Source organism: Urocitellus parryii, unplaced genomic scaffold, assembly GCF_045843805.1.
Source record: "Urocitellus parryii isolate mUroPar1 unplaced genomic scaffold, mUroPar1.hap1 Scaffold_60, whole genome shotgun sequence".
NCBI lineage: Eukaryota > Metazoa > Chordata > Mammalia > Rodentia > Sciuridae > Urocitellus > Urocitellus parryii.
The window spans coordinates 318,292-340,533 of NW_027554101.1; the positions used below are offsets into that span (position 1 = coordinate 318,292).

At 34.5% G+C, this 22,242-nt stretch overlaps 1 protein-coding gene and 1 long non-coding RNA gene across 2 annotated transcripts; both read right to left on the bottom strand.

Moving 5' to 3' along the window:
• Positions 1-316: 316 nt before the first annotated feature.
• Positions 317-11,302, bottom strand: LOC144252825 (transport and Golgi organization protein 1 homolog). The gene is made up of 13 exons (XM_077794923.1): positions 11,145-11,302; positions 10,967-11,057; positions 10,657-10,795; positions 6,360-6,461; positions 5,431-5,491; positions 5,280-5,315; positions 5,136-5,203; positions 4,916-5,016; positions 4,597-4,734; positions 3,543-3,619; positions 3,346-3,417; positions 1,804-1,954; positions 317-882 (listed from the first exon to the last, which is right to left on the bottom strand). Exons 1-13 carry the CDS (start codon positions 11,160-11,162, stop codon positions 563-565), a joined length of 1,374 nt encoding a protein of 457 aa, XP_077651049.1. The 5' UTR covers positions 11,163-11,302; the 3' UTR covers positions 317-562.
• Positions 11,303-12,450: 1,148 nt separating this feature from the next.
• LOC144252826 (uncharacterized) lies at positions 12,451-13,486 on the bottom strand. The gene is made up of 3 exons (XR_013343065.1): positions 13,464-13,486; positions 13,181-13,285; positions 12,451-12,536 (listed from the first exon to the last, which is right to left on the bottom strand). It is a non-coding gene; the product is annotated as an uncharacterized LOC144252826 (long non-coding RNA).
• Between the last annotated feature and the right edge of the window lie 8,756 nt (positions 13,487-22,242).

The following is a 22,242-nucleotide window of genomic DNA, read 5'->3' on the forward strand; positions in this document are numbered from 1 at the left end:
CAATGGCACAAAGTCTCATGACGATCCAATGAATCAACAGACACTTGGGAAATATTAATAAACATTTTTTATGAACTATTACAACAAAGAACTTCAGCAAGAAGGAAAATGAAGTTTATGATCTTTGAGTAAACATTTTTAGCGTAACAGTCTCTGCGACCAGATATTGAAAGAGAAAAAAATCAAGCTTATAAAACACCATTTCTCTGTTATCAACTGGAATACACTAAAAATAGGATAATGGAAATACATGTTCTTAAAGCATTTCCACAGGAAATGTCCATAATTATGACATTCTAAATCATTTAACAATTGTATATGCTACATTAACTAAAACAAAGGTATTCCTTATTGCACATTTTAAAATTGGAAGGATACTCTAGCTTAAGTGGGGGATATTTAGGGGGAAAATATTTTGGCTCAAAATGTATACTGCACCAAGGCAGCTTCATTCTAAAAACATAAACCATTTAAAATAAACTTTTATATTTTGAAGCCAATAATCCTTTAACTTGATGAATAGTTTATAGTCCATTTTCTGACTAAGTGTCAGAGGTTAACTTTATGGGCCCTGTTTTAAGGCCTGTGAACAGCCCTCACTAATCTGAGAATTAGGTGTATATGGAGGTTCATCTTTAAAGCCTGAAGGCATTAAGTCTTTTGCAGCAGGTGGTGGCCCATAGTCTTGGGGACCATGAGTTGGAAGTGGTAATGGGGCACCAGGAATGAAGTACTCTCTTGGGCCAAATGAGCCTAAAGGTCTAAATGGTGCTGGTGCGGGTCCTGGAAAAAAATCACGAGGGTCAAAAGGCAAATCCCATTTTCCAGGTGGAACACATGGTGCATATTCTCTGAAGCCTATTGGTGGACGCATACCAGGACCTGGAAAATAAAAAGGAAGTCTGGTGAACATCCTGACTTGCCAGATGAGGCAAACTGAGATGGAACAAGTTTAGTTATAGCCTTTGACCAACCAGCCATGAAGCAACATATTAAGGATTTAAACATGGCTCTACCTAGCTCCAGGCTTGTCTTTTTTCTTTCCCTACTATATAATTGCAGAATTATTTCTATCTCACAAGAGCTCCATTTATATTTGGAAGTACTATATTACCATGACAAGATGATAGATTATGAAATAAGAACTTTACTACATCAAAGAAATTTTGATAAAAGGAAATTCCACTATTTATTACTGTATCCATTAAAAATTCATGAAGTATTTCAGCATGGACTTTACACATGCCATCAGAATCAAGGTGCATGCCCTCCTGGAAAAGGCCTTCCACAGCCACCTAATTAAATCAGCAATATTTATTAGGTCACTGTTAAATCCTCCTCTTTAACACTTCCCTCTGACTTTTCTCAAGATAAGGAGGGTTTGACTTTTCTATATTCTATAACCTACTGCTTATGCTTCCATTATGGGCGATTACAAACTTTATGTTATAGGATTTTCATATCTGTGACAAAATTTTAAGTTATGGCATGTGTCTCATCCACCTTTCCATCTATTGCAGTGCATATCAACAGAGTTTCAACAAACATCTGCAGAAGTAATATTTCTGGCTTTTCTGTATATAGCCCCTTATCCTTGTCTATGAGAGATAGCTATTGCCTATCTCAGTATAAGATTATGTAGTGTCCCATATGTTCCAGAAAACTGGAGGAAAAGTTAAAATGTACTCAGCTTTATCCTTTCATTGTAAAGACCTGAGATAGCAACCAACTGTTTTAGCAAGCAATAGAAATGAAAGATGAATGTGATTTATAAGTCAATCACTACTGTTCAGATCATCATACCAAATGGTGGAGGAATTGGCCGAGGCCCAAAAGGCCCACCGAGCTGAAGTGGTGGTCCATACCGAATGGGAGGTGGTGGAGGCCGTCCCATCAGGGGTCCCATGAAGGGTACCCCTGAGAAAGGAGGGGGCCCTTTCATAGCCATATGAACCTGCAATTTAAGATTTGAAAGCAGTTAAAAGTTTTAAAATTCCTATGTATTAAGACAAAGTATCAACACCGATAAAAGCTAAAACCCAAAACAGGCACCTGTCCAGAGAACACCATCAGTGCAACAAAACTACCCACCCCTCCTGTGTATTCCCACCGACAGCTTACAGAAGTTGGAAGGATGCCACAAGAGGGAGCAGTTTGTTACTGATTATATCTGCACAGGAAAGGGAAAGGCAAGAGGACTGGCAGAGGTTATTAACAGAGGTGATTTCTGACAAGTATGTCATGCTGTATTCACTACAATCTATTTCAAAGGGAGTCCCCCCTCCCCATCACTTCCCTTTCATCACAATAGCTCATTACTTCCATATTAAGAATGAACAGAATAAAATGAAAAATCCATTCTCTACCCATGTAATAATAGCTACTATTCAGAGTATCTTCAGTCAGTCTTTCATATATTATTCAACCTCTGAGATCTTTAAGTAGACTGTCTTATTTTAAATAAGAGGGAACAAAAGCAAATGGAATATCATAATTTGTTGAAGGCCACACTGCATATTAAAGGAACTCAATCCCAGGTTTGCCTCCAAGCCATGCTTTTCCCACCTCTACTCCTCTCTAACAATGGGTCTTTGCTCTCTTTTAAATCTTCTACTACAAAGGGGTTTGGGGTCTTATCTAAGGTGCCCTTAGATTTCTCTAGAGATGTATATTCCTGGAATATATATACACTGGAACTTGAGAAGTATTTTCCATCACAGTGCTATATACTGTACACCATTTGAGATATTGATTTATCATTTCCTATGAGTAGTGGGTTTGAAACTAAACAATTAAAAATTTATTTTATTATAGAGCTGCAGAAGACCTACCGGATATAATAGCAACACAGTTACAAGAGAATACACTTATGTGAACAAATGAGACCATTTCTTGGGACTGGCTCAAGAGGTCATTTCAGATGATCATTGTTTCACTGAAACAGTATTTCACTTTCAGAAAATCTGATACCAATCTAATTCAAATCACTCAAAATAGGGTTTGCACAAATGAAGGAATTCTTAAATAACATTCTTCCAAACAAAAATAAAAATGATGAATTATATAATTTATAATGAATTTACTTTGCCTTTACTTTTACTTTATATGGTGTTTTGTGTTGAACATTCAACACAAAACACCATATAAAGTTAGAGTGATAACTTTTCACATTCTATAGTTCATTATAGTTGTACACACTTAAGCAACATTCCCAAGTTAATGAGAAAAGTAAGCTCAATATTGCATGCAGTTTAAAGCAAACAAGATCAGTGTCATGCTCTGAATATCCTTCCCAGAAATGCACAGAATAAAACCCAATTCAGTTCTCAACCTCTAAGTACTTACTCCAACTGGATGCTCAGTCAAAGAAGTAATTGTGGAGACTGAGGGGGTCTCAGGTTCTTGGGGAACAGTTTGCTTTTTAAGAAACAAATGGGATAGTACAAATAGAACACAAAGAAGGATAAAGCAAAGAGCAAGTACTGTAGGAAAGCTACATGTTCCTGCATGACCACATGATTCACAGTAACTACAGAACTTACCTCACCCTCATTCGTCACCTTAGCTGGAGAAGAACTTCTGGAACTGCTATTCATGTGAGCTGGACCACATCCTGGGTCTGTTAGAGATCAAAGAATGGATTCAGACTTAATTCTAACATGAAAAGAATAAAAATCATCCATCCACAATTACAGATTCTTTGAAGTTACTTGGTCCCTTTACCAGAGGCAACGGGTTTCCCAGATGCCTCAGAAGACCAGTACGAGGTAAAGGTCCATCCATTGACCCTTGGGAAAGAAAGACCAGAGCCCTTGTATGTATTTTTCAGAAGAAATAAATCACTGGTGGACAGGTCAGGTCAGGATTCAACAATAACTAGAAAGCAACATGAAAAATGGGTTTCCCAGGGGTTGGGGTCATAGCTCAGTTGTACAGTGTTTGCCTAGCATGTGTGAGGCACTGGGTTTGATTCTCAGCACACATTTAAAAAATAAATAAAGATATCATGTCCATCTACAATTAAAAATATTTTTTTTAAAAAATGGGTTGCCCAATATGTAAATCACAATTTATGAAGAGACTTAAGTAAAATAAAGAACTGCCTTGGGTTGATAGAACAGCAGATTAATAAGTACTGGTCCTAAACTTTAAGCTATAGACTTGAAGTATGTGTAGGCTGGCTTTTCTTTAGTCTGTATAACCTGACTTCCAATCTTACCAAGACTACAGTCCTATTTAGAATTGGAAATAAGACTCAGTATTTCATGTTGGAAATATGTATGCTACATAAAGTTTAAGGCTACTTTTATAATATTTGGGAAAGTAACACCATAGAGATTTAATTTAAAGATAAAGGTTTACACTTCACAGTGTAAAATTTAAAAGAAAAAAACAATACAGGGACCTCCAGGAAAAAAAAAAATGTTTTCTATTCTAGAACAGATTTTACAGAAAACATTCACTAAGATAAAGTAAGAAATTATCTTCTATATATTGTACAGGCCCAAATTCTATGTTTTCATTAGAATATTCAAAAGGGAAAAAAAAACCAAAACCTTGAAGTAGTTTACTATAAAGCAACATGTGAATGCTCACCAAATCCGTTTCTAGGCATAGCTTTTTGATTAAGAGTAGCAGAAGGAGGTCTCTCAGCTGGCTCTGCTGTCAGTGGAGGGGAACATTCTCCACCACTCACGGGGGATGGACCAAAAGAGCCATTATGGCTCAGTGGACCTAAAGACAACAATGCCATGTTACTACTTTAAGGCAGCCTTCTCGCTGACACCAACCCTCACCTCCCGCTTTAGCAAATCATTCAGATTATTTCATAACCATTACACACAGAAGTAAAAAGTAATTTACATACATTCTGCACCAAGAAATAAAATAGCTCCTTTTACAAAGTGCCCCCTACCTCTCCGAGGAGGATTTTGTAAATTTGGTCTTCCCGGCATAGGTTTTACAATCACGGGTTCATCTTGCCACACTGCCATCTTTTGGGTCATTTCCAATAGACTTGAATATTGAGAAAGAATGGGCTGAATTATGAAACTGCAATCTATTCCTTCATAGATAATATCTAGCATAACCTTAAAACACTATAAAACATATAGTAAGATATCAAAATCACATACTTCTGTCTCAAATTAGCAGCTTCCCTTTTCTCTTCAGCTACAGCTCTTTCTGCAGAACGAGCTTTGAGCTATTAAAGAGAAAATATTCAAATTCAGTTGCGGTAGGCTATGCACAAAATAAAGAAAAGGGGGAAAAAATCTTACCCAATTATCATGAGCTTTCTTCTCATGCATAGCAATCTGAAAAAGACAACATATTAAAAAATATGTTTTTAGGGACTCATTATAATAGCCTATAATTGTCTGTATTAGATATCAAAGAATTCTGCAACTACAGGACTGTATTAATTACTACCTGGTTTTTAAATGAGCGCTCCGCTTTCTGTAATTCTTCTTCCATCTCTTCAATTCTCCGCCTAAGAATTACAACAATTGAATAACATTTGAAACATTCTGACCATTTTCCCTTTATTCCATCAGCTATACTTTTAAAGACTTTATCATACATAAGAAAAACATTTCTATAGTTATATGAATCCAGTGTGATCAAAACTAATACTACAGGCAAGGTGCAATGCCACATGCCAGTAATCCCAATGATTGGGAAGCTGAGGCAGGAGGATCATAAGTTCGAGGTCAGTCTCAGCAATTAAGTGGGAACCTATGCAACTGAGACCCTGTCTCAAAGTTAAAAAAAAGGTCTAAGGATGTAGCTTAGTAGTAAAGCATCAAAAATAAATAAATAAATAAATAAATAAATAAATAAATAAATAGATAAAATAAGAACCTAATACTAATAACTTCTTTATCATTTAATTGCTAGAGATTCTGAATGATAACTTACAATTTCCTTAACTGTTCATCAGTGTGTTCTCAAGTAATTCTGTTAGAAATATCTTCCTCCTTAAAACTTTTTTTCAAATTATATCCATAGAAGATTTCCAAGGTCTATCAAATGCCACACTTTTGTGGGTCTTGATAAATCACACAGCAAACTGATTTCTTAAAGAATTACTACAACATACAAACCCCCCAGAACTGTTTGCATTGACCAAGTTCCCTATGGTCTTGCCCATTAGGTATAAGTAAATTTTTGTTAACATTTTTCATTTGTTAAGTTGAAATTTATTTTTTTCTCCTGTGTGAATTGAATTTATTCATATCCTCTCGTTATTTATACTTACATGCTATTTTCTTCTATCTACATAATGTAAAAAAAGATTAAAAAGAAAGCTAACACTAGTTCATTAGACATTGACACCCTCCTTTAGAAACTGAACTCACTTGTAATTTTTAACTTCCTGTACAGAGGAAACCACCTTTTCATCTGCAGCTGACAGCCGCTGCTCTTTTTCTAGTCTCTCATATTCTTCTTGGCTTAGTTTCCTAAAATAAAGCCAGTTATCAAATCAAAAGTTTCTCTTTGTGAATATCACTCCCACAATTCTATAAAATGCTTAGGCACATAAAATAGAAATTCAAACCTGCAATTTCGTAAATCAAACTCTGGCAAATCACTTACATTTTCTAACTTCTCCTCTTAATTCTCTACTTACCAGTAAATAAAATAAATGTAAAAACAACATGTGCCCCAAGGGCAAGTCTCCTGTGTGTAAGATAATAAAAACTCACTTTACTTCAATTTGGAAGATCAGGACTGATCAACCTAACATAAAATCTTCTAGAATATGTCTTTTAGCTATGCAATTAACCACAGAACATTTTTAACACTTTAGATATCTATTTCAAAAGAATTGTAATTAAGCAAAAAGACCAATCTGAGTTTTGATAATGTCTGTCAACCAGAAAAAGAAGCCAAACTGACCCACAATCAGAGTATTATCTACTGACAAGTTTTAACTCTGATCATGAAACTCAAGATGTTCATCTACTGAGACAAAGGTAGACACATTTAATGATTTAAAAAATACTATTTTCTGCTATCCTTGTACTACCCTCTTTAGCCATAGTTCCAATTCAAAAGATAATTAACTTGAAACGTAATTTTCCATAAATCAGAAGAACTATAGTAAAAAAGGATTATTGATACCAAATAGAAAAAGGGGATTATATATTCTTATATAGCTTCTCATTTAATTCTTCAGCAAGTATTTTATGAGTGGCTATAATATACTAGTTACCTTGTAAGATGCTAAAGAATAAAAGAGTTCACTGTTTCAGGTATAAATGATGCCTAAAGGAATATAATAATTTTCCCCACTGGCTTAAGAAGGAATATGGAGAAAACTAAATCTTGAAGGACAGAGAGAATTTTGTTTCCAATTATCAAAGAGTTAGTCTGAGGAGCACTAAGAACAATCAAAACATCTTTATAAGAATATAAAATTGTGTTTGAAGGGATCCAAGCTAAAAAGGCAGTGGAGATATATGGATGTGGCCAAGATCCATTAGAAAAAGGAATCTCAGAATTACAAGTAAGGCTGGCACTTTAAGGTACTTTTCTCCTAGGTTTACCCACATATTGAAGATAACACAAAGATATAATGAGTCTGAACTAAGCCTTCATCCAATTCTTGGGCTTAGAGGAAAAAAACAAGTGTTTGGGGCTACAAATAAAGGGACCCTTAATAAAAGCCCTAGCCTTTGAGTTTAGATTAGAAAATACTGCACACTTAAGTGATGAACAGGCAAAAAATCCAAAAGGAATAATACTGAAACATTGAAAAGACAAGTCATTTTTGAATTATCTTAATTGCTGACTAAGTTTAAAGTGACAATCTTACTCAAGTAACCTCAACACTTTTCTATAAGAAGATAACTTCATCTTAGTCCTCAAATTTCATCTATAATTATCACAACAATGTTAGCCAATCAAAACTGACCAGGCACTCCATAAGACAAAATTCTGTGAGAAAAAATACCACAGAAAAGGAAACCACCTAATGGGGTTATCTGCACATGTTTTAAAATCACTGTGCTTTATACAGTCAAAAAAGTAAAGTCAAGATTATGAATTTCAGGGCTGGGAATATAGCTTAGTAGGTAGAGTGCTGCCTTGCATGCACAAGGCTCTGAGTTCAAACCCCACCACCACAAAAGAGGAAAAAAAAAGATTATGAATTTTGTCAAAGGATTAGAAACTATAAAACCAAGAAAAGGTTGGGTGTGGTGACCTACCTACAGTAGAAGATACTCAAGAGGCAGAGGCAGAATGATGAGATTAAAGATAGCTTGGAAAGCAGTAAGACACTAGTCCCTTATGAGAAAGAGCAAGGAGTCTGTGGAGGTAGCTCAATAGTAGAGCACATGGCTCAATGTCCTGGGTTTGAGCTGTAGTACTGAAATAGGACTGGGGTTGTGGCTCAGTGGTGAAGCATGTGCCCCACATGTGTGGGGCACTGGGATCAGTCCTCAACACCACATAAAATACATAAAATATTGTGTTGGGCTGGGGATGTGGCTCAAGCGGTAGCGCGCTCGCCTGGCATGCGTGCGGACCCGGGTTCAATCCTCAGTACCACATACAAACAAAGATGTTGTGTCCGCCAAAAACTAAAAAATAAATATTAAAATTCTCTCTTTCTTAAAAAAATCCTATAAAAATAAAATAAAATATTATGTCCCTCTACAACTAAAATAATATTTTAAACCCTGAACTTTTTAAAATCCTAAACTCAATGAATGATTTTAGCAGCAGATTTGGGAAGTAAAATAAATCCTAGCGCTTTTAAGATAGGTCAGAAGAAAATATCCAGAAGAAGTAAATCCAGAATGTAGGAGGCAGGGGAAATCAAATTCTAATATGCATTATTATAATCAGAAGAGAGAATGAGGTAAAATCAACATTTAGAAAAAGACTCGAAAATTCAAGAAATGTTTAATGGTCCCAAGCAACATAACTGCAAGAGGAAAAGTGGGTGGGGTGGGGAAAACTACACCTAGGCACTTCCCAATACAACTGTTAAAAAAACAGAGAAATGACTACAGGAACTAGGGGAGGGATAAGACCAAACAACAATGATAATGGATTCCTTAAAGAAAAAATTTAAAACAGATGGTAATTAATTGGATATTTTTAAATTGCTAAAACTAAGTAACAGTCAAAATTCAGTAGCCAAAAGAAAGATCCTTTAAAAATGGAAACTGGTTTTAACTCTAATCATGAAGTTCATGTCAACCTAATACAGATTATAAAGGTAGCAATATTTAGTGGATAAAATACTATTCTCTATTTATCCTTGTACTACTTTGATACAATAATCAAATCTATCATTAAAGGACAATGTTCAAATAGAATGAAAATAATTTCAAATAAGAAACCAACAGTGTAGAATGCAGAACTACAGAAACTTTAAATATGTGTATAAATTGAATGAATGTCTTGTGGAGTTCACAGTATATGAAGTACTAACATACAATGCCACAACAGTTATCAGATTCAGGAGCTACTTAAAGCCCATAAAAAAAAATAATAAACCTATTAATCTATGTCTGGTTTTTATTAAATCCAGAATATATACCATGGCCTTTAAATTATGAGAAGATGAATAAAATTATAATTATATAATTATAATTCCATTATAATTTAGGATTACATCAAGCTTATACAGGGGATGAGGAAAATAATTAAAAATATTTAAACTATTAAAAAGATACAAGGAAGAAAAAAAAGAACAGGTCATCAAATAGAAAGCAAATTCTTCATAAACCACAGGCACATATTGACATGGACAGACTTATATTTTAGAAAGTCCACTCAAGTGGCTATAGAGAAAATTAATAAGAATATATTATATAAAAGAATATATATATATATATATATATATATATAAAATACATTATATATATTATATATTATATATATTATATAAAAGAATATATATATAAATGCTAAAGAGTAAAATCAGGTGCAAATAAATAAAATTTGACACAAAAAACCTATTTTTAGAGAATTCAAGTATTTTTGTGGATTAAAAACTTCAAATGAACTTTCAAAAAATAACTAGCTCCACACTGAGAAGATTAATATATAAATATATACTACAAACAAGTACTTCTGTAATCATAACTCCTAAGGTCCTTGCCACAGTTCAATTTTTAGTGTGAACATCTGAGATATTCAAGTCCAAAACTTGTACCATCAATAAGTAAATATTATTCCTTTTTGAAGTTTTTATTCTACTAAAACATGTCATTCCAAATCACTCAGTATTTTTAAAGGTCCAGAGTTAGAGATACAAGTTCAAAACATTAGAATTACATAACTGATCACAATGAAAGGTAATTAAAATAAATAGTGGGATCATAGAAAGGGTCTAGATCTTTGAGAGGTATTTCCACATCAGTGACTGTTAATACCAGTTTACCACTTCCTGCCTTCATATGAATTTGACAATTGATTACGATGTCCTCACAGCCTTAGTTTATGATTCCAACTACCTCAGGACTCTTAAGACTGACGATGGAAAGAAAAATGCAACTTATAGGAAACAAAACACAAAGGAAAAAAGACAAATCTCTACTTATTACAACTAGAAGAAATTGTAACTAATCTTAAGAAAAGATAAAATTATCTGTTAGTTCACACAGTGATAACAATAACAAACAATGAAAATCTTACTTTTGTAATGCCACCTCATTTTGCTGGTAGAGTTCATTTAAAATCTCCACTTTCTGCCTAAGAGTTTTGCATTCCTCTTCCAGTCCAACTTTAGAAGACCGTAGTGAATTGCAGTCACTTTCTAATTTCTTTATTTGGTCTGTAAAGGATAAAACAGCTTATCTCTATATGTGTACAAGGACTTAAGAACTTGTTTGAGGGAGTAGTGCCAAGAAAAGTAAGAAGCATGAAAGCAAGAAGCCATTCTTTATCTTTCTAATAAAATTTTAAGTCTTTCCAACATGGTAATTTCTTCTCAAGAAGAACCCACCTTCTAGATTACATTTTGTGGACTTCAAGGCTCTTAGCTCAAGTTGTAAAAGTTTTAGATCCTCTTCAACTACTGATATTGTAGTTTGTGTCTAAAATTGCAGAAAAGAGAGGTATTCTTAAAAGTGAGGCACAGGAAGAATTCACAGGCACTATGGGACTCTTACAAAGAACTATACCCGAGAGACATCCATCATCTGCTTAATTTGATCTTTGATCTTCTCGTTCCGATCACCTAAAAAACAAAAGACTTTAGCTTTTTCTTTCCTTACTTTTAACTCTATATTCTCCTAACTTCCCCAAACTAAAGAATGATCGTGTTCAAACACCGGAAGAAAAAAAAATCAATTAAATAATTAAACTGATTAGACTAATGACTTTTAAGAGAATTGCAAGCTTAGATTTAAAAAAAAAGAGAGGTGAATTTCAGGTTGGGGTTGTGGCTCAGTGGTAGAGTGCTCACCTAGCATGTGTGAGGCACTGAGTTTGATCTTCAGCATAAAAATAAATAGAAGTACTATGTCTGTCTTAAAAACAAAAAAAAAGGTGAATTTCTAGTTTGCACAACTAAAATGTTATCTCTGCTATTCTTGTAAGATAAAAGCTTTTCTTCTCTCTCAGATCTATCTTCACCTGGGCAAGTAAGTAAGTGTCTTGTTTAGAAAGATTCAATCCTACATTTTCTCCCTGAATCTACTACCAGGTGTGGTTTGAAATACTTGCTATGTAAGCAATATCCAACTTGGGAGAAAACATTTGGAAATATTTTCCTCATCAGTAAACACTGTTACACTCCCTCTCTAGCTTTCTGATAGTCTCTAGCCTCTGTTCTCACAGCCTTAGTTTATGGTTCCAACTGCCTCCGGACTCTTAAGACTGACTGTGGACCTTAAAACCACAGAGCCATAGAGATGATGAGTATCAAAATCAAGTATCATCTGCATAAGTTAAGAAATAAATTTCTCTTACTGTACAATGTTCAATACTTAGAGGTATAGGATGTGACTATTGTAGCTGCAGTGTACTTACTAGTTTTCAATGGGATAGAAAAAGTCAGTGTTCTTCACATGCCTATTGGTACATTATACCCCAGCAACCCACCTCTGCCAATGCAACAGACATATCTATAGATCCAGTGATGTGTCTACAACCCTGAAGCTTAAGAAGAAATTCAGCCAGCTGAAAAGTGGCATCTGTATACTTAATTAAAGACAGGAAAGCAAAAAAGGATTCAACTTCCCAGAGACTGATCTCACCATTGGTTAATTCATCTGACTCATCTGTACTTTGATCCTCAGATTCAGATTCACATTGTAACCGATTCAACTGTGTGATGTAATTAGTCAAAGCCTAGAAAAGAAGCAAAAGGTTGGAAGACTCTCGATTTTAATTCAGAAGATTTCAGGAGAATTCATGAGATGAAACATGTATTTGGAGTATAAACTTACTTTATTAGTATCATCTTTGTAACTAAGAACTACTTGTAAATCTTTCTGGGACTTCTCAAATGATTTGATTTGTTCACTGAGCTCAGCATGTGATGTACTCCAGTCTTTGACTTCCTGCTGCAACTGAAAAGTCAAAACACATGAATTCATATGGGTTAGGTAGGGGTTTCTGCACTGGATACATTAGGACTACAAGACTTAGACAAAGAAATAGAGAGCCATACTCCTCGGTGGACTCCGTCAATCGAGGGGTTTGAGACCTTGGTTAAGGAAGAGGGCAGAGTGGCCCCAACTCTCACAGCTGCAGTAAGAACATCAGAGCTATCAGGAAGTTGACCCTGTTTTATTGCATTCCCCAGAAAATTGCTGTCAATTCAAATAATTTACCTCCAGCAGGAATGGCTGGGCACATATGACTGTCTCCTAAATTTAGATTCCTTATCATGTAATCTTCCCTTGGCCGGTGAATCAGTAACTACTCAAAACAGGATCATAAAATACTTAATTTTCTGGTTTAAAAAGTTTCTTTGAGGCTATGCAAGTTAATAACTGATTGATATTTGATAAGAAAAGCAATAATCCAAAAATCCAAAACAGATGGAGAACATATATATGCACTCAATTTGGGGAGCATTGTTTAAACTTTGCATATCTAGAAAAGGTCCTACATGAATATTCCTTACCTCAGAAACAGATCCAAGAAAGATACAAGATAATGATATTCACTTCTCTAGTTTACATTATGTATGACATCAAATTTTCTTTACCTGCTCTTTCTCCTTCTTAAGCATGGTATTTTCTTTCTGAAGCTTCCTGCATTCCAACTTCACCTTCGCTTCATGAAGCTTAGTTTCAGTAAGGATAATTTGAAGCTAATGCAAAACACTACAGTTAGTGAATTAATTCCAAAGAAAAAACAAAGTTATACTTTCCCAAACCAGACATCATATAGTTCTCATTTTTTGCACATTTTAGCACACCTCAAATTTTTGGTCCGCAACAAATTAAGATGTAGTATTAATATCTGATAGCAAGAGTTGGCAGCTTTACCTCTGAAAGTTCAGAATTATTCATTGAAATGACATCTTTAAGCTTCTCTATAGATTTCTTATTTTCCATTATCTGCCAGGGGAAAACAGAACACAAAATATGCATTAGGATTTCAGTAGAAATACTGATATATATATATATATATATATATATATATATATATATATATATATATGTGTGTGTGTGTGTGTGTACACACATATATATACTAAAAAAGATAAACACAACAAAATTTTTGTCAAGCCATCCCATTACATTTCAGGTAAATGCAGGGGGATCCAGATTTGGACTAAGCAAAAAATCAAGAACTGAAAGAGATGAGGGAAAATGAAGTCATAAATATTTCATGGCATCCACAACCTTACTGTTTGTGAGATAACCAGAAAAAAAGGTCAAAGTATAGAAAATCATAATGCAATAAGTAAATAAAATGTTTTAAAGCATAGAAAATTAACTATAATTAATTACTGTTTCAAGTAAACCAGTTCAAATTAGTAATTTTTTTTCTAGTGATAGAGAAAAAAATTTCCCAAGATCATTTTTAAAATTTTCTTATCTGAAGTAAAAAATGATAAAATTTAAGGAAGAATAGACTAATCTCACATACAGAAGAATTCCAAAAAATTTATAAAGATACTTGCTCCTTAAGGAAGTGGACATAACTCTGCAATCTTTGTTTGCAATGCCTGGGATTGAATCCTGGGCCTCATGCATGCTAGGCAAGTGCTCTACCATGAGCTGCATCCTGGGCTTGTAACTCTTCATACTTTAACTGTGGGCTGTGCATGGTAACTTCCAAAGAATACAACATGACAAGGATTGGAAAGAATTTTTACAGTGGAGAAATCTGATAAATACTACCTCAGCTGGGTGATCAAGCTTACTTGGGGGTAGGATATTTCAGAACACACTCTCTACTATCTTTTGCAACTTTTATGTAATTACAGAAACTTATAGAAATTGAAAATGAAGTATGTAAGTAAACTTTTTTTAAGTACAGAAAATTGATTAATTCATTACTCTTTCAAGTAAAAAGTAAACAAATACTGTTCAACTGGACAATAGTTTTTTACTTGTTCTGCATGTTTCCAAGGGCAGAGCAAAGCAATATGAAAATTATCCAAGGTTGAGAATAAAAATATTTCCTAAGCCCATAAAAATAATTTGTTGTATCAGTACTTAAAAGTTCCACAAAATGGGCAGAAGTGGGTTCGACTTCCTTGACTCCTAATCTTACTTTAGTTAACAGCTGGACTAAGTTCAACTTAACCAATTTAACAAAATATTTCAAAAGCCAAATTGCAGTAACACTTAGCAGCGAAACTCGTACCAAGTCCTGATTCTTAGCATTCTGTTCTCTCTCAGATGCTAACGTAACAAGAAGACTTTTAGCTTTCTCATCCAGAAGTTCTTTATCTTTTTCAAGAAGCTTCACTTTATCCTGGAAAAAAAGGTGTCAATATTACTCAATCATTACATTTACTTTTGAGTTTAGAATGTAATTCCCCCCAAAGAAGGGATTTTTACCTTATATTTAGTTGCTTCATCTGAAAGAATCATATTTTTTTTCATGGTCTCTTGGACCTGTTTCTTTGATTCCTTCATCTATGTAAATAAAGCATTCAGAATTAAATACACAAATTATAGTGCTACTATACAAGTTACTTCCAGACAAGTGACCCTTTCCAGAAGAAAGCAGTACTTAATACATATGACTGTTTAGAATTTGGATGATTTGTAGGAAATAATGAAACAAAAATTTTAAAATACGATTTTAAAATTAAAACAGGTAGAAATGATTCATGCTAGAACCAAGGGAGAAAGAAACAAAAAAAAATATTATACCTTCTGTTCATAATTTGACAATTTCTGCATTAGTTCTTCATTTTCTTTCATGAAATTGTTCATCTTTTTGGAAATTTGCTGTTCAATGACTAAAAGGGGGAAATACACAAGATTATTACAATCACTAAATGAAATTCAATTACTCAATCTACTAAAAGCAAAGACATGTTATATGGTACTATGAGGAAATACTTCTTAGCATAACTATTATGCTTTTAAAAAGCAATCTATGCTTATTAGCAATAAGAGTATAAAAATTATTAAAATTTAAGAAAAATATAAGAACAATGATATTTTGCTGGGTGCAGTGGTACACACCTGTAATCCCAGTGGCTCAGGAGGCTGAGCTAGAAGGATCCCAAGTTCAAAGCCAGCCTCAGCAAGAGCGAGACACTAAGCAACTAAGTGAGACTTGGTCTCTAAATATAGGGGGTTGGGGATGTGGCTCAGTAGAGTGCCCCAGAGTTCAATCACAGGTACCCCTCCCATCCAAAATGATATTTCAATTTAAGCTTATTTCACAGATGGGAAATACAGTAAAGTGTTGTAGCTTGATATTCCTCCCTTCTCAAAACACTTTCTTTTCAGAAAATGGAATCATTCCATTCTTTGCAAAGAAAAACAGAAATGAAAACATACTGATTCACATTACCATTCTTTAAATTATCTACTCAATTACTTAATGCATGATTAAATAATTAGCATAGAAATACTCTTCAAATGTAATACATCTGCATTACATCAATATTCAAAGTTAATCTGCCCCAAATTAAAACTTATCATCATCTCCCTATCCACAATTTGTTCCTCCTCTTTATCTCCTATCTCAGAGTTGGAACCATCATCATCTACTCTATTATCCATGCTAGCAACCTAGGAATAGTAAAATTTTCAGGAGGTAAAAAAGATAATAGACATTAAAAGTCACTGTATCTATTTCTAACATACATAAAACACACAACAAACACCAATACAAAGGGTTATTACAAGTTTAAGAAACCTAAAAATTTACCTTGATATTCTCTATCTTTTACCTAGAAGAGAGAAAAAAGATTAAATTTGATGTCAAACATATGCTCAATAGAAACAGCATTCCTAAAACAACAGTCAGAATCATAACCAAGTGAGAATTTAATAACATTCTGGTTCAGGATAATAATTTATAGGATTAAAAATAAGTAAAGTTAACAAGTTAACAAGCCTTTTAAATTTAATTGGTAGTGAGATTTCATAAATAGCCTCTGACATAAAAACACTAAGATATGTACCTTATTTCACAATAAAGATGTGTGTGTGTATATGTGTGTGTGTGTGTGTGTGTGTGTGTCTTCAAAATCATTTACTTGACAATTCTAAATAACCAGGATAAAGTCTAGAAACAATGACTATTCAAAAGGAATCTGAGGAAACAATATTAAAGGCATAATCTTTGTACTAAGATATGCCACTTTCACTCACCAGAAAACATCTTAGAACTCCAATTTAAATTTGGCTATTGGCTGAATTTAGAAACTAAGAGGCTACATCATCTTATTTCTGCAAACCACTAAATATATAGCAAGAAATCTGAAAGGGAAGACTGCTAGAAGAAAATGCACAAGCAACAAGAGAAATGACAATTAACATATTCTGGAAAGGACAAAAACAATCATTTCCAAAAGACAGCAATAAACTGCCTGATAATAAAACCTAAGCAGAATTTTTTTTAAAACATCACTAAATTTCTTTGTAACTTAGCATATTACTTGTCCTTTCAAACTTATGTTATTAATGGTGATGGGATACTCAGATGTGTCCATGGATCATCCATGGGATCTTCGTAATAGGAAATTGTATTCAGAAAACTCCAACACAGAAATAAATGAACATTTCTTTAATGTCATAGCCTTGCTAACCTTTTACTCAAAATGACAACAGAGGAAAATGGGAAGTAGCATAAAAGCAGTCATCTAAGGTAGGGACTAAAGTTCCAAAGTCAAATGCTGAAACTGAGGAGCAACAAGTTAGGAACCAGATCCCACATAACCTAGTGAAAAGAGAAACAGGTACCGCAGTTCTTGAAATGAAAGAAACGAGAGAGAAATATAAAATGGTTTCATGTTTTTCCCTTCTCTTTATCCTTCTATTTCCTTTTTCCTTTTAGCTGAGACAAAGTTCAATGAGATTAGAAAATTCCTCACAGGAATCCAGGCAAACGATTCTTCTATTTAAGAAGGGAATACTTTTTAAGAGATTTTACTCTCAATTGTACAAGGAGAGGAAACTTATCTTAACAACCATATGTCTGAAATAATTAAGAAATCAGAAAAAGAACACTCAGATTTGAAAAGATTTGTATCCAATGCTTTTGGCCTCTTTAAATGTTAGGATTTTCATATGCAAAGTCCATTTACCTAAAATAATTTTCTTCCAATTATGTTAAATAACTATGAAACAGAATAACCTACAGTACAAACATAAGTATGTATAAGCCTATACACACACACACACACACACTTATACATATATGTACACACATACACAGACATAGACTAATTCTGCTCAGGAAAAAAAAACTTAATGAACAAAACATTTAATGGATTTTTGGACAACACATAATCTATACTTCCAAATAAAAAGGTATTTTCTGAACATATGATCAAATCATAAAATCTGGGAAAATTTATATAAAAGACTGGAAAAATTATCTCATCTCCTTTTTCTCATTTTACTGTATTTCTTTGCAGCATTTCCCCCTGTTTATATGTGTTTATATTAACATACAGTTCATCAACATTTAAATCTTAGTTTCTGCTTTTTTCCCCACTTCACATTTAATTGTGAGCATTTTCTGTACCTCAAAGCTTTGAAATAAATAAATCTGCCTACTATTCCATTAATCAAACATACAATAACCCCTAAATAAATTATGTTGTGCTAAGTCTTCAATCTAATACACTGTTCCATTGAAAAACATTACCAAAATCTTCAAAGCATAGTTATTTCTTTAAGATAGACTACTAGACATATATGCTACATAAAAGGATATTTATCTAACCTATCCCATCTTTTATCCCACTTTTAAGACTTCTGATACATATGAAACTACTGGTTAGGATGGCTGTAAGAATTACCAGTTCTACCAACTGCACCCACACTAAATTATTTTATAAGGTTAGTTTGACTTAAACCACTAATTTGTGTTTTAGCAACTGAAAAAGAAAAAAAAAGGGGGGGGGCAGTGACTATATAAAATAATCCTTGTGCTTATGTGCTAAGGTATAAGTAAGTCAATTTACTCACAACAACAACAGTTCTCCAAAAGAAAATGAGAAAGGATACAATCCCAAAGAAAACAGTGAAAACTACAGGCTTCCATGGTAGTCCATAAAAATCAGGCCCAGGTTGAGTATCATCAGGCAATGTAGTAAACAGCTGAAACAGACAAATTAGAAAAAAATGGGAAACCTTAAATTTATAACAAAACAGTCACAAAGAATCATGGCAATTCTAAACCAACCTCCTCATCAGAAAACCACCTCCTCAATATTTTCCAATAGCTTCTTCAAGAGAGAGGATACTGGCAGTCTCATATTTTTTGTTCTCTTGCAGTGTTTTCAAGTATAATGAATCTAAATACTTTTAAAAAAATATTTATTTATGTATCTTTAGTTTTAGGGTGGACACATTGTTTTGTTTTTATATGGTGCTGAGGATCGAACCCAGTGCCTCATGTATGCTAGGCAAGCGCTCTACCACTGAACCACAACCCCAGCCCGAATCTAAATACTTTAAATTGAGCATACATTTCCAGTTTGTAACAGGCCCTATATCATCACATTGTCTAACACCTGGCTAGAATCCCTCTGGATCATTCTTTTCTCTGATAACCTGGTTTTTAGAATTTAAAAAATTCATTTAAGACAAAAACTTAACTATATGAAAGAACTAATTAATTTTATGGCAACAAATAAAAACAATGATGATATATGTATAAGATTTTAAATCTTACTTCCATTCCACTCTTATATAAACAGACAAGTGACATGTAATTTCAGACAACTCTTGAAAACTGGCTTAGATAAACTTCTCTGAATTTAACATCCTTCTATAAAATTCAAAGCCTAATTTTAAATGGTTGCTCAAAGGCAGTGTAGTAAACACCTGCCTACTCTTCCGTTTTCACCACCCTCTACAGGTAATACCAGATAACTGTCATTTGGGCCCAATTCCCCAGCAGTCTCCCTAGGGAAAAAACCTGTAGTAACGTTAGCTGTTTGGATTGTTGGCTGCATTTCGGAACATACCATGAGGTTGTCACCTCTATTCCGTCAAAAAAAAAAAAAAAGTGCAAGTGGGGAAAGCTCAAGTCCACTCTTACTGGCCTCGCTTAACAATACAGTCACATCCTGCCTGCCTTGGGCCTGACACACTCCATTTCTCCATCACAGCGACAGTCAGTGCACCCACTCCGCCAGAACTCAGCCACCCGCCGCCTGCCAGAGCTGGGGTCCCTCCCTGGGAATGGGACCATCACCTCCAGTAGCTTGGCTATGAGGGCTGCGTAGAGCATCAACAGGGGTCCCAGGAGCTCCGGGTCCCCCGGGGAAGCACAGTGGCAGGTACTGTGAGTCCATGGTGTAGGGACAGCTGAGCGGAAGTGATGCTTCCCTGCAGAACAGCACAGGACCCTGTCTTTCACTGTTTCCTACTTTGGGAGGACCCAGCACAGGGGGCGCGTACTGGGAGTGAACTTTGCCTTCCTCCACCGCAGGCGCTTTTTGCCCAAAGCATGTAAAACGCGTCATCAGAGGAAGCCACTGGGCGGACTGCAGTGAGCAGATGGAGGATGCTGAGGGGTGGGGCTGGGAGCGGAAAGAACCAACTGCGGAGCCCAGTGGGGGACAGCACAAGGAGAGCCAAATGAAAGGACTCCAGAAGGAAAGACGCTCACCTGTCCCCGGATTACTGCTGTACATAGGTGTAATCTTAATATAATCTTCTATTTGTTCCTTCTGTTCTTTGTTCTTTTTCTTTTCTTTCTTTCTGTCTTCTTTTGCAGAAATACCACTATCGGTATGTTTTAGTGATTTCTCTATTGGCTTATTATTCCTCTATTGGCTATAACTCTGTTTTCTAATCTTAGTGCTTCAGAGTTTAGAATATACATCTTTAATTTGTCACAATCTACCTTCAGATGATACTATATTACTTCACATATTCAATAAGAACGTTAAAATAATTACTACCCTTCTGAGATTTATACTGTTGTCATGTATTTTACTTTACATGTTTTCTAAGTCCCATACTACACTGATATTTGTCTTTAAACAGTCAATGACTTTTTAAAATGTTCAAATAAGAAAAATTATTTTAAACATTTATGCACACAGTAACCATTTTCTTTACTCCTTTATTCCATTATTTCCATCTGCTGTCTTTCAGCTTGTATGTCAGTACAAGTCTTCATTTTAGAAAGATATTTCACTGGGCAGCACGATATTATCGGCCAACATTATTGCTCTTCAAATATATTAAAGGTATCACTCCACTATATTCTGTGTTTCATTCGGGGTACTTCTCTTGCTTTGTCTTCAAGTTCACTAACAATTTCATTGCAATGCTTATTCTGGCATTAATCTCATCAACTGTATTTATCATATATTTTCAACTCTAGAAGTCTGATTTTCTTAAAATATATCTTCTATATCTCTTTTTACCTTTTTAACACACGAAATATAATAGTCATAACTTTAAAAAAATGCCATTACCTCATTCTAACATCTCCGCCAGTTCTCAGTTGGCTTTGATTGGATGATTCTTCTCCTCATCATTGTGGATTGTATTTTTCTTGCTTCTTTGCATGCCTGGTAAGCTTTGATTCGATGCCATACATTACGAATTACTTTTCTTAATATTTTGTATACAGTTAAATTACTGGAAACAATTTGAGTCTCTTGGGTCTGAATATTTGTTAGGTATGACATAAATTATAACAGTCAGTCCGAGGTAACACCCTTCTGATTATTCTACCCAACTTCCTTAGATAGTTTTTTTCAGGTGCTATTCTGGTCCCTGTGTTAGGACCTGTTCCTTCTAATCACTTAAGATTGTTTCTCTGACTTGCTAAGCAGTTTCATCACACTTATGTGCTGATCAATACCCTGCTGAACACTCAGGGAGCCTTTCACAAATTTCCAGAATTGTCTCTCAATGTAGCAACCTTCTTTTGTTACTCCACCCTGTGAATTCTAGTCACTTTGGTTTTCCTGGAATCTCAGCACCATCTCTCAATTCATGGTATCCTCTGGTTCTGCCTGACTTCCCCTTCTTTGTCATGGCTTGGGAATCTCTTAGCATAGTAAAAGCTGGGGCAACTAAAGAGCTCACAGCATTTGTTCCTTATGTTTCCAGAATCATTCTTGTTGCTTGATCTTCAATGTTACTGGATCTTCAAATTTTATCTGTTTGTGGGTTTTTTTTTTCATATTTATTTAGTTGTTTCAGTTGGGAAGGTGAAGCCAGTACCTATATAAAGCTATCATAGCTAGATGTAAAAATCATTTGCTTTTCTTTTTATGGTGCTGGGGATTGAACACATGGCCTCATGTATGGTAGGCAAGTGCTCTACCACTGAGCTACATATCCCTTTTTCTCATTTGCTTATTTTTTAATAGCAGAATACATAATGAAATAAATTTTAAAAGTTAACTATAAAAGAGAGTAACATCAGGGTAGACAGAACTGGGACAAAAGCTAGAGTTCTTTCAAAATCAGGCAGGAGAATCACAAGTTCAAAGCTAGCCTCAGCAACTTAGCAAGTCCCTACGCAACTTAGTGAGAACTATCTCTAAATAAAAAAATAAAGAGGCAAGGTATGTGGCTCAGTGGATAGGAGCCCTGGGTTCAATCACCAGTACCAGAAAACAGAAACAACTTATTTTTACAAATTAAC